This window comes from Pantherophis guttatus, chromosome 17 (assembly GCF_059756535.1).
Source record: "Pantherophis guttatus breed Tessera chromosome 17, ASM5975653v1, whole genome shotgun sequence".
NCBI classification, from domain to species: domain Eukaryota; kingdom Metazoa; phylum Chordata; class Lepidosauria; order Squamata; family Colubridae; genus Pantherophis; species Pantherophis guttatus.
The window spans coordinates 1,091,271-1,104,641 of record NC_142079.1 but is presented as its reverse complement, the minus strand read 5'-3'; the positions used below and the strand labels follow the sequence as shown (position 1 = coordinate 1,104,641).

The 13,371-nt window shown below is 48.7% G+C and overlaps 1 protein-coding gene across 33 annotated transcripts in view; it reads right to left on the bottom strand.

The window, feature by feature from the left end:
• Positions 1–12,642, bottom strand: part of ATXN2 (ataxin 2) — a 34,983-nt gene extending 22,341 nt beyond the window's left edge. For 15 of the 33 annotated variants that reach the window (XM_060691943.2, XM_087880116.1, XM_060691944.2 and 12 more), the window contains exons 1-4: positions 12,272–12,636; positions 4,765–4,801; positions 2,784–2,843; positions 656–727 (exon numbers count right to left, since the gene is read on the bottom strand). In XM_060691943.2, the coding sequence (XP_060547926.2) occupies positions 656–727; positions 2,784–2,843; positions 4,765–4,801; positions 12,272–12,471 (369 nt within the window). In that variant the 5' untranslated portion in view covers positions 12,472–12,636. Of the gene's footprint in view, positions 1–655; positions 728–2,783; positions 2,844–3,405; positions 3,725–4,764; positions 4,802–12,271 lie in introns of those variants that run through there. The other 18 variants (XM_034428845.3, XM_060691938.2, XM_060691939.2 and 15 more) reach the window with 5 other exon arrangements.
• Positions 12,643–13,371: the final 729 nt, after the last annotated feature.

Sequence of the window (13,371 nt, the reverse complement as noted above, 5' to 3'; positions counted from 1 at the left end):
GAGCAAAACCATCACAAACAACATTTTGTCCCCACCCGAGAGTGAAATGTCCACAGACATGATTGACCCTCAACGGTCCAGAACTGGACATATCAATGGGCATGAGGAGTAGTTGCAGCTGGACATTTGAGGTCCAATTCAGGACTAAGGTCTCCTCTGCCCCTCTCCTCCCCCCCCCTTAGCCACTAGATTAGGGGTCTCCAACCTTGGCAACTTTCAGACGTGTGGATTTCAACTCCCAGAATTCCTCAGCCAGCTGGCTGGGGAATTCTGGGAATTGAAGTCCACACCTCTTCAAAGTGCCCAAGGTTGAGAAATGCTATTCTAGAGCAATGAAATTATAGAGAAGTTTAAGATCCAACCGTTCATCTTAATTTTGTTTTATGTGATTTCTACTTTCTCCAAGAATGAAGAGGGCAAAACATAGCCTCCAACCTTCTTGTGCTTCCTGCCACATCATTACGACAGGTGTCTGGCTGAGAGAGGAGGACTACATGAAAATGATGAGTTTCTGTGGTGGAGGAAAATCCCGATCCTGGGTTTTTCGTTCTAGCCCAACCTTACGTAACCCTGAGACCCACCAGGCACCATAATCCCCAGCCAGAAGATTTAGATCAGTTTGATTGGGTTCAGCCAAGGAGGAAAACGCATTTACCTTAGAGCTGTAAGTTTTAAAAACTCCTTCATATATACTTCCATTTTTCACCTGTACTTCACATTTTGATCCCTGGGTTAAAAAAAAAAAGAGGAGAAAGAGAAGGAAAATCCACTCAAAAATTGGGATTAAGAGTTACCCATGTGGGTAAAATGGGCGGCTAATAAATTTTACAAATAAATAAAAGTTACATAAATGTATAGGCAGGGTCTAAACTCTAAAACTTCTGACCTTCCTTAATTTTTTTTCATGCTCCCCTAAAAAGTTCAGTCCTAAAACGCAGCCCCCACCCAATGCCCTGTGCAATACAAAACGACGCCCCCAACATTAACAGAATCTGCCCATGCTTTGAGTTTATTAATTTATTATCCAATGAGGCCAAATATATATATATATATCAAAGCAAAATCCAGAGAATAGAAATCCAAGGGCAAAACAAGAATCAAAACAGGAAGGGGAAAAAAACCCAAGAGAATATAGGACATACAATAAAATCAAGGTTTCAAAAACGGGCTGAAGGTGAGCTAGATTCTGGCCCCTTCCATTACCGGACCCAACGTTACTCCGAGTCTTACAACGGGCTGATCTGTTCAACGACGCGTCAAAAAAAAAAAAAAGATACAGGTAGCCCTCGACTTACAACCACAATTGAGCCCGAAATTTCTCTGCTAAGTGAGACAGTTGTTAAGTGGATTTTTCCCCATTTTATGACCTTTCTTGCCACGGTTGTTAAGCGAATCTGGTTTCCCCATGGATCCTGTGACCCTGGGACATTGCAACTGTCGTAAGTACATGCTAGTTGCCAAGCATTCTGAATTTTGATCATGTAGCCCTGAGGATGGCTGCAATGGTCATAAGGCTGAAAAACAGCCATACGTTCTTTTTTCAGTGACTTCATAACTTTGAACGGTTACTAAGTGAACTGTTGTAAATTGAGGGCTACTTGTACTCGGCCTTACTTCTTTTCTACCACACTTCACTTCACTCTGACAAAGACACAAAATAGAAGGCAAGGGCTTGCTACTATTCCTTTTTCTTCTTTGCAACAGCAAACCAATGAAAAAATAAATGACTAGAGAAATGGGAGAAATTATGGACTAAAAACTATAAACTGAGAATGTCTGTAGCCTACAAGGAAAATATGTATAAAATGTTTTTTAGGTGGCACCTTCCACCGGCGAGACTGGCCAAAATATTCCCCAATACCCCATCAACCTGCTGGAAATGTAAACAAAATCAGGGAACATACTAACACATGTGATGGACGTGCCCCAAAGTAAAACAATATTGGAGTAAAATTAGAATATATTTAGAAGAGATAAACAGACAGCGTATAGAGATGAAGCCAGAAATATTTCTGTTAGGAATACTTCCAGGGACATATGACAAAAAATACAATATTTAATTATACTTATTACAACAGTGGCAAGAATAATACACGCACAAAATTGGAAAAATAATAATACACCAACGGAAGAAAATTTGATTAGAAAAGTTTTGGAGTGCGCAGAGATGGACAAACTCACAAAAGAAATACAAGGAAAGGAGCAAACGGAATACTACATGGTATGAGAGAAATGGTATGAATGATTAGAAGAAAGGTATAAAGGGCAAGGGAAGAGTAAATGAGGAAGACATAGGAGTTGAAATGTAGTAACAAACAAGTGGAAATGGAATGGACACAGAATGTATGATTGAAATTGAGCATATTGTTATTTTTAGGTATATAAATCAATGTATAATGGTAAATTGAAGAAAGGGAGAAAAAGGGATATGTAAGAAATGTTTACTGATGCAAAAATGTTGAAAAGAAGAAAATTGTAAAAAAAAAATTTTTGTTTAAAAAAAGCCCCGTTTAATAAAAATTATTTTTTAAAAAGAAAAAATAAATGACTTTTCCCTCTGTAGGATATTGGGAGCAACACTGAATTTTGCATCAAAAAAGCAAACTAAAAAAACTCCGTAAGCCTCTAAGTTAAGAAGCAGCGGATGTGAGCAAACTTAAAGAGAAAGATTACCCTTCCCAAAACACACAAAAACCCAATAACTGCTAGATTACTGAATTTAAAAATTTCCATTTCCAATAAAAAGCGAAGCATCGCCAAGGAAAGAGGCAGCCATAACTTACGACAACGGATGTGAGTATGTGAACCATTCGCATGTTTGCGTATATGCCTTGAAAGGGAATCTGAAAGAAGAGAAAAGAGTGTGGTATACGCATCGGAGCACAACTGCACACACCACACAAATAACACAGGATTGGCAGCAAGCTCTAAGTTGGGAGTGGCTGACGTGACACCAGGAGAAAAGCTTTAAGGATGGGAAAACGTGGACCATCTAAGCACATCGAGAGAAACTCCAGGTCTGCGTATCGGATGCCTTACCGCTCTAAGGTAGCCACAACTCAGGTTGGGAATGTCCAACCTTTAAGACCTTTGGACTTCAACTCCCAGAATTCCACAGGTCTTAAAGTTGCCCAGTTGGACAACCCTAGTCTAAGCCATCCAAAACATTGAGAAGGGGGCCTTCAGAAAGTTCTAAAGGTCTTAATGCTTCTTGAGCTTGGACATCTCTGCCGCCAGTCCAGGTGCACCACAGGAACACAAGAATCTAACCACCTGCCTCTGCCTACCCTCAGGCTTCCTAGAACCTCACCACCACGTCAACGTGTCTACAGCCTTCTTAGGAGGTGGGGAGGAACGTAGGGACAGAGAGGTTTTCCTACGCGACAGAATCCCGTACGGACGTACATTCCAAGCGTCTGATCCTCGTTCACCCAGGCTGGGCAAAGAGGAAATGTCCCCCATGGAGCTGCTTCTGGTGGGCTTGCACAGCCGTCCTTGTCGTGTGGTCAGAGGTTCTAAACTGGGACCGTCTTCCATTGTTTTGTTTTTTTCCCCCTCCCTTTCGGACGTTACTCTCGTGTGCCAGAGAGGAGGAAGAACGGAAACTCCATCCTATCGTTCGCTCCTTTTGAGCAGCTGGGTGTCTCCTCTGACTGGATGTGATCCAGGCTGCTCTGCTAAAGGGGGAGGGATGGGGGGTGGGTGTCTACCCCTGCTTTACACTGAAGTAGCCTGGGGTTTGTGACATCACCGATTAATGTGCTGGGGAAACTATTCAGTGAAGGGGCAGCCTGGCTAAAATGTGACTTTTGGGTTGCTGGGTCTTATCCCTCCTCAGAATCTGCAATGAGGTTGGCATGGGCCCCTTTGGGAGAGTAGGAAGGGGTGCATGATAGAGGACTCAACATATTCCTCCATTAAGGGTGCCGGTAGAGAGTTTCTAAACCCAACGGCTTCCTGGGCACAAAAGCCAAGCCAATGTAGGGCCCCTGATAGATTTTATGAGGTATCTAACTACATACAGAGCGCCCTGACCAGATGAGATGAGGGGCCTCGCCTGCCCAACGGAGAGAAACGCGTCTTTCTTCAACATGTGTTCCTCAGGGTATCCACCTGCAGTCTTGGACTTGCCAACAAGTGTAATTGCAGATTTTTAAGAACAGAAAATGCCGAAGCCAGGGGGTGTCCAACCTGGGGAACTCTTAAGACCTGTGGACTTCAACTCCCAGAATTCCTGGCTGGGGAGAATTCCATGGTGGCTGGGGAATTCTGGGAGTTGAAGTCCACAGGTCTTAAGAGTTGTCCAGGTTGGACACCCTGGTCTAAACCATCCATGGGGACTCAGAAGATTGAGAAAACTACACAAGTGTAAGTATATATAACTTCTTAAAAACAGATGCTGTGACAAAAGGACATCAAAAGCCTATGGCAAATAATATCAATATCAATAGTAATAGTAATAGTAATAGTAATAGTAATAGTAATAGTAATAGTAATAATAATAATAATAATAATAATAATAATAATAATAATAATTTTTACTAGGTAATTATCTCTGGGAATATTTCCATGTGACAATTTGAAGGCGCAGCATAGACCCTTACAGATGTATGCGTATTGTGACATTAACTGGGGTGAGGTATTTACTGTATCAGACAGTCTTCATTGCTCTAAACAATCAAACACCCTTGAGTCTTGACTTTTGTAAAGAATGAATCAACCCACAAGGATCAAAGAAACAGAAAAACGAAACGAGGTACTTACTGGTGGTTGGGGGGGCCCTTTGCCACTGCTGCGCCCTCTGAAATAATAAAAAACAAACAAACAGATGAGATCGGAGCAAATTGAAGAGTTTCCATTGCCAAACATTGGAAGTTCACCCCAGGAATGAAGAAAGCTAAGAAATGTCGAAATCCAGAACTTTGGAAGGCATGTCAGTTAACAGGAATATGTTCTTACAGATCAAACCCTGGTGCAGATTCAGCGCGGATTAAGCCAAAATCTCTGCCAAGATAGCTTGCTTGCAAATTGTACCCATTTTCTGACAACATCCCTTAAAAAGCCGCAGGTGAAACGAAGTTTCGGGTAATGTGCCTCCAAGTTGATTTCTAGTGCAACCAACCCGCAAGGAGGGAGAAGCAATAAACCACAATCCACAAGCGTATTTGAGCCCCCAAATGAAAGGCCTGTCTCAAGAGCCGCCTGGGCTCCTGAGACAGGCCTCCAATTAAACCGAGGTTCCCTCGCTGGAGTTTGAAAAACCCAAGCCTGCAACCATGCAGCTCGTGATGGCCACAGACGAGCCGATGGGGCTGCCGATCAGGTTGTGCACGCAGCACAACAAACCTCCTGAGCGGCGTTTGGCCAGCTCAAAGCATGAAAATAAATCCTGCCAGGGTTTTCCTTGCTGCAGGAGGCGGCTGGATGCTTTGCGACCCAGCTGAGCTCTGCAGAGAAGCCACCTGCCTTCTTCCAACACCGCTCCGGTGCCCCTGCGGCTCTCGATGCACCAGGAAGAAGCCACCGTGACACTCCCATTTTGCCGGACAACAATGCTCGGTATTCATCACCACCGGCCAGGTTTCCTAGGAATGCTGGGAAGTGTAGTCCAGGAAGCCCAGGAATGTGGCACTCACTCACAACATGCTCTTCAACTCCCTTCGGTGGGAATATGCAGCAGGGGCTAAAACCTTTGGCTGTTTTCCTATCGCGATTTGTTTTTTCTCTCCCAATCTATGGATTTGAGCCCCGAGAACAGACATTTCGCAGTTATTTTTCCCAAGTAATTAAGCGCTTATGCTTATGTCTCCCTGTATAAAAGTCTCTCGCAATTTGACAACCAATATAATACTTAAAGCTTGTTAATTAACTCAAGGCATTTGCTTTGGGTTCAGAGCTTCCCTGCTCCCTTAAGGACCCCCTCTGCTCTCCAAGCTCAAAAACTCCCGTTTCCTGCCTAGAAAGCTCCCCAATTTTCCATTAAAATCCCTCTATGTCCATCTCCCCCACCCCCAATTTATGTTTATCAAAAAACAACAACTGAGCTTTGGTTAGGAGCAGCACTAAGCAAATGTTAGTACACATAGAAGACAAACTACTCGGTGTAACTTCCTCCACCCCTACCCCCAACCAGGTCCTCCTCTTGCATTACAACCAGAAGCAAAACACTCAAATTTCAGTCATGTGACTCAGAGCCCTTGTTGAGCCTGGGAAGGGGTGGGGGCATGGTGGTGCCTTCCCACCCAGAGGCCTCAACCTCTCTCCCATAACCCAAACAGGCTGGAAAAAAGGCGGTCCCAGCCAAAAGGAGGATTCTCGAAGTCTCCAACCTTGGCCATTTTAAGACTTGTGGACTTCAACTCCCAGAATTCCCCAGCCAGCAAAGTTTTGGCAGGTCAGCCCAGATGCTGGTGGCAGCTTCCAAGAAGGACCCAATCAGGTCCTGGGAGCTTCAACGCCTGGTTGGCTCTTCATGGAAGAGTTGCTCCCACCCCAGGATTTCCAAGGGGGCTTCTCAGCCAGTTTGAAGATCCTCCAGCTTGTGTTGGGACAAAGCAAATCAGGGCTTGGAAAATAGGAATCGCCAGCTGGGATCCACACATCTCCTCACCCCAAAGAGATCAGTGATGTCTCCTATCAGGAAAGTCCCAGAAAATATTTTCTTGAAGGGAAAGCTCTCCAAATGGAATCCAGAAGACATTGTAAGAATATTTAGCCAATGCCCAACAAGGACTTGGATGGCTTCCAAGGCAAAAGGCGTCTTTGTGCTCACAGTCACTGTCTCACAAGTCCTTTCTTCTTCCCTCGGAGCAATTCACAAGCCAGAGGAAAAAGAACCAGGCATGTCCCTAGACCAGCTGCCAAACTGGGACAGACACTAAGTGAAGATGCCCGCCTGCTTTGGCTTCTGCAGATGCTTTGTGGCCAACAGAGAAGCTGTAGCAGCCACATGAGCCATGGTGGCGCAGTGGTTAGAGTGCGGTACTGCCGGCTGCTTCTGCTGACTGCCGGCTGCCTGCAATTTGGCAGTTCGAATCTCACCAGGCTCAAGGTTGACTCAGCCTTCCGTCCTTCCGAGGTGGGTAAAAGGAGGACCCAGATTGTTGGGGTTTGCAAGAGGCGGAGTCTGTAAACCGCTTAGAGAGGACTGGAAAGCACTGTCTAAGTGCTACTGCTATGGGGTCCTTGGAGAGAGGACCCCCAACTCGGTGGTGTGTTCTCAACTACTTGTAACCAAAGCACCAGAGGAGGCAGCACCCACAATCCTTCCTTGCGGCCTCCTTTCCCACAACCATATTATCTATCTATCTATCTATCTATCTATCTATCTATCTATCTATCTATCTATCTAATTTATCTAATCTATCAATGACCGACCAATCCTTTTAAATCTATCAATGGTTTTGCTTACAAAACTTCTGTCTTCGGTATTAAGTTATAAGTCACTTCTGACCCATTTGCCTCACGCAGTGGTGGGTTGCTACCGGTTCGCACCGGATCGGGCAAATCGGTAGCGGCAGCAGGCGCCGCCCACCCACCCCGGATGCGCCCACAAGCGAACCAATAACAACAGGATTTGAAACTCGACCCTGGGCTTATGGGAAAAATTGGTGAATATGGATCAATTACCTTTCATCGCTGGTACAGTCCTCGATTTACAACCACAACTGAGCCCAAAATTTCTGTTGCAAAGTGAGACATTTGTTCAGTGAGCTTTGCCCCGTTTTACGACCTTTCTTGCCAGAGCTGTGAAGTGAACCACTGCAGTTGATAAATTAGTAACACGGTTGTTAAGTGAGGCAGGCTTCCCTGTGGATTCGGCTTGTTGGAAGGTCGCAAAAGGGGATCGCGTGAGCCCTCCCGGGACTCTGCAACCGTCATAAATACGAAGCAGTTGCCAAGGGCCTGAATTTTGATCAGGCGGCCATAGGGAGGCTGCAAAGATTGTAAGTGTGGAAAATGGTCCTAAAACACTTTTTTCAGTGCTGTTGTAACTTTGAACGGTCACTAAATATACTGTTGCAAGTCAAGGACCACCTGTATGTGTCTCTTGGGCTGAAAAAGATTCCCTTCCGCATTTCCCAAGGATTTGAACCCGAAGCCAAATCCAAGGCTGCCTGTGGGCGAACAAGGCTCAGGGCTACTTCAGGAGCAGGAGCAAGAAGTATTGCGAAGCGGTTTCTGTGTAAACAAAAGCTGGGAATTTGCACCCTGAAGTTTCCAGCAGGGGTGGGAAAGGCAGGCCAAGGACATCGTAAAACGGGAGTTTTGTTGCCAGGTGGGCCTGGGATCCCGGGAGCACCTTTGCCGGTGAAATGTTATTAAAAGCCCTGACCTTTTTATGAGCCGCAAGCTGACTTCAGCTCCTGCCTTTTAATAAAATGGGTTTGCTGGATAAGACACTATCAAACCTCTTTGGAGAGCCCTGTAAATATTTACAGAATTCCTTTCAAATGAAGCTGGGCCGATTCTTCTAAGTTCTCGATGGACAACCGAAGTGTTGATTTCATTCAACATTGGGGCCGTCTTCAAACTCAGCTTCCTTACACGTTTTCCTCTTTTGTCCCAGCTTCGCTATGCAAAAAAAATTAAATGTATCCTTTGAACTGAGTTTATTAGGCTAAGCGTTTTTGGTTGGCCCCAAGTCTCACCTAAGGTAAAGGTAAAGGTTCCCCTTGCACAGCGCTGTCCGAAGACGTCTCCGTGGTCCTGTGGCCGGCATGACTCAACGCCAAAGGCACACGGAACGCTGTTCCCTTCCCACCAAAGGTGGTCCCTATTTTTCTACTGGCATTTTCTTTAATGTGCTTTCGAATTGCTAGGTTGGCAGAAGCTGGGAGAAGTCACGGGAGCTCACCCCGTTACGTGGCACTAGGGATTCGAACCGCTGAACTGCCGACCTTTCGATCGACAAGCTCAGCGTTTTAGCCACTGAGCCACCGCGGCCCTCAAGTCTCACCTACCTGGGCATAAAATCCCCCTTTTTTATGACTCTCAGGCTCCAAACAGTAAGGACGCCAAGATTGTTCATTTAAGTCTTTCTCAGCAAGTTCACTACAGGCATTCCTCCACTTACGACCAAAATTGAGCCCAAAATTCCTATTGTTAAACGAGATATTTGTTAAGTGAGTTTGCCTCATTTTACAACCTTTCTTGCCACAGTTGTTAAGTGAATCACTGCAGGTGTTCAGTTAGTAACCCGGTTGTTAAATGAATCTGGCTTCCCCGTTGACTTGGCTTGTGAGAAGGTCGCCAACCGTCCTAAGTATGAGACAATTGCCAGGCATCTGAATTTTGATCACACGATCATGGGGATGCTGCAGAGGTCGTAAGTGTGGAAAATAATCACGAGTCACTTTTTTCAGCGCTGTTGTAACTTTGAACAGTCACTGAACAGACCGTTGTAAATCGAGGACTGCCTTAATCCTTTCTTGCAATTTATATGGTCTGAAATATTTCTCCAAAGTCGTAATTATATGGCTTTGGGGTGGTTGTTTTTTTTTCTATCCTCGCTTTACTGAAAAGAGTATTCTAGTAGATTAGATTAGTGGAGTTTCCCAACTTTAAGAAGTGTGGACTTCAACTCCCAGAATTCCCCAGCCAGGAATTCTGGGAGTTGAAGTCCGCGCCTCTTAAAGCTGCCACAAGGTTGAGAAGCCCTGGATTAGAGGAACAGAAGAAGAAATGCTTCTGATAATAAATCAAGGACGGTTTTTTATCAAGCCCTTAGGGCCAGACAGACAGGATTGAAAATAGTTTTGACTATTTCTCTCTCAGGCAAGCAAGGCTCCAGATAGGGATAAAACAAAATGCAGCTGGACGGCCTGGCATATAAAAACTCTCAAAAGTTTTCCAAACATAACCAGATAGGCATAGGTACAGGCATGAGTTTCTATCTAACTAAAATAATGACCCCCAAAATTGAAGTTCTGTTGTTGTCAGGCATCAATTTACATTTTAAAAGTCCACAATACAAACACCTGAACTGGGGAATCAATGATAAGAAGGGAAGAATTTGCTTTTCAGGCCTATTTCAACTTAGTTTTGAGGTGAGCTGCCAGATACCGATTCAACTCTGACCTTAAGGAAACGGTCTTAGATGAAGCCACATCTCAGGAGGCTTGGAGCCCAACCCAACTGGGGAGCAGTTGAGTATTTCCAAGCTGTCCTTGGGCATGTCAGACACAGGACCTAGGCCCCAAGTAAGCTGATGACCAAGGAACCGTCCTTCTTCCTTAACATTATGGGCACCACGTCTTCTAGCAAAGAAACTCCTGGTGGCTTTCAGCTCCAGGAGTTCCAATGTCAAACTGAGTTTGAAACTGGAAGGAAGGAAAGAATTTGGGAACGTCTCAGAGGGTGCAAAGGAGGGGAGAGAATCCAAGCTCCATTCAGAAATGCTTGGGAGATCTTGTGAATTCCTGCTGTCCCTCTTCCCAACCTTGGCCGTGCCCTCTGCCCATCCACTCACCTAGCGGGCCTTTCCTCTCTTTTCCTAGGAGTCGGTAGAGATTCTCGGTCCTCCAAGTCATGGATGGAGGACTGAGAATCTCTACAGACTTTTTAGCTGTACAATTTGGGATGAAGACCCTTGGAATGGGGTGGGAGTAGGAACGGATTTCGAGAGGGAAAAATTGCAGACTACAGGAACCATTTGCACCGCTCAGGTGTCCCTGAGGACACAGAGAAGCCTCCAAGCGGCCTCAACGACCCTCTCAAAGGATGCAAATGACCAGCTGTCTGCAAGGAATATATAAAATCCTTCCATTCCCCACTATCCTGTTGGGAGCTGAAGAAGCTTCTTGGATGAGAAGGGAAACGTCTTCAAAGAAAAACCAAGGAAGTCCAGTTGCCTCCTGAAAAGGCCCCTTTGGGGCATCTCCGTCCTAGAGTTGACGCACACAGGGGATTTAATGGACTCCCCAGGTCACTATAAGGGTCAGGACAGGAGGAGCCCTCGGCCGGCGCCCAGCAGGCCGGTTTACAAAGGAGTTGCTCCTGCGTCCGTCTCTCTGCTAATGAGCTTACGTAAAAAAGGAAGAGGAGTCCTTGCAAACCGAAAACTCCCAGCACGAGAGAGGGGAACGTTTTGGTGCAGACCGAGCAGCGATTCCCATTCAGTGGAACAAGCTTACCTTTCTTTCCTTCAGATTTTTTACTCCGGAAGTCTAAAGTGGGTGAATTTAGTCACGTTCAAAATATGAAAAGCGGCCTCAGAATAGAAAGCAGGAGAGTGCTTTGCTTTTGCTGGGGGTAACCGTCGACCATCCATTCATACTACGGCATTGCATAACCCGAAAAAGGTACTGGAGGGTTTAAGGTAGTGGGGTCAACAGCTGTCTCCCTGGGAAAGCCAACAGGCTCCTCCAATGATCAATATCCCGTCAATCAAAGGCTTTGGGGAGACCCCTCCCCCCAAACTTAGACCCTCTGGACCTGCAACCTTTAGGAGGTAGAACTTTTTCCCCCAAATGGAAGGCAAATACTGAGATATTTGGGCTAAGGTTGCAAGATCCAATCTGGGTCGGTCACCCCAGGAGCAGAGGCTGACCTCTGGTCCCGTTGACCGACTGATCCGGCCACAACTTTGTTCTCTTCCTTAGAAGCCCCTCAAGGGAGGCAAGCAGAGACCCCCACTCCCTCCCCCTCCCCAGGCCTGGCCTCCCCTCCCGGGCAGCAGCAGCTTAGCTGAAAAGGCTGAAATTTCGGAGGTCAAAGCGAGGAAAAAAAAAACAAATCCAGTTATTTTTCTCCAGCGTTGCAAAACCACAAGAATTCCCCCCCCCCCCGCACCCATTCTCCTGCGCGGCCTTGCAATGGGGGGGGGGGGAGGGAGAGGCCGATAAGAGAGGGCGGCCCACCTTCCTCCCCCTCCCAGGCTCGGCCTTCCTCCACCGCAGCCCCCTCCCCACTTTGGTGGATGCCCAGGAGGGAGGGAGGGAGGGAGGAGGGGGGCCACGCAGGGCCAGGCTGGCATTATTTGTGGGGGGGGGATTGAGACCCTCAGCCCACCCAGGGAGCCCCCCCGTCGCCCTCCCCTTTGGGGGGGGTCCCCATTCTCTGGGGGCTGAGCCCCCCCTCCCCTCCCCTCCCCTCCCTCTCCCCCTTCCCCTTCCCCAGGCCGGCCCGGGGTCCCTGCGGCAGAGCAGGCCTTGGCGGTGCCCTCTGCCCGGGCGGGCTCCTCTCCTCCCCTCTCGGCCGGCCTTGAAGGGCAGCGGAGGGACGCGGCGACCCCCCCCCCCACCGCCCCCTCCCCCTCCCCGGCACCCACCTGCCCAGCGTGGGCCGCGCTCCCGGGCCAGGCCCGCCCGCCTTGCGCCCGCCCGACGGAGGAGCAGCGGCGGCGGCGGCGGAGGGCGAGGCGGCGGCGGCGGCGGCGGAAGAAGAGGCCGAGGGCTGCGGGGGCGTCGCGGCGGGGCCCGGCGGGGGCTCCGGGGGCGGCGAGGGCTGCGGGGACGGCTTCAGCGCCATGGCGAGGAGGCCCGCGGAGGGATCCGGGCGCGGGGCGGAGCGGAGGACGAGCAGGAGGAGGAGGAGGAGGAGGCTGCCTTGCCCGCCCGCCCGCCCGGCTCTCTCGCTCGGCTCTCCCTCCCTCCTTCCTCCTTCCCTCCTTCCCTCGCTCGCTCGCGCCCGCCCAGCCCCGGAACCGCTTCCCTCCTCCTCCCCCTCCTCCTCCCCCTGCTGCTGCCCCGGGCACGCGCGCGCGCCCCCGCCCCCCCCCCCCAGCAGCCTCTGAGCACGTGCAGAGTGGAGCCTCTCTCTATATACCCTCGCTTCCACTGCAACCCCCCCTCCTTTTTTTTTTTTTTTGCAGGGACCCCCCCCCCGGCTCGTTTCTGCAATGATCCCCCTTTCTGGACGGAAACCCCCCCCCACCTTTCTACAAGGACCCCCCCCCCAGTTTCTGGAAGGACTCCCCCCTTTCCTCTCTCCCCCCCCCCCCCACAATTTGGAGGTCTGTAAGCAAAGGCGCCCCCCCCCCCACACACACACAAAAGACCTGCCCGGCTGCCTCTCCTTCCAGGAGCCGGGAAGGCGCCCGCGGGGCAATGGCGCGAAGGGCGGCGGGCGCCCGGTTGCAAAAAGAGCGCTGCTGCTTTGCTCTCCGGCTGGTCTCTCTTCTTGAGGTCGGGCCCGCTCCAGTGTAACCGGTGGTGGAGAAAGGAGAGAGTGGGGAGGGGGGGGTCTTGCTTCAAGGGTGGGAGAAACAAGAGCCCGGTTTAATTCCGGCTGGCGAAAGGATGCCACCGTTCACACGACAGATCGAGCCGCAAACTCTACACGTGAAAACCCATCAGCGGCCGGGCTGGTTTCCCTTTTCGAGCGGTTCCATTCGGGCTCCGTGTCGAGCGGGTTCAACCCAGCCCTAGC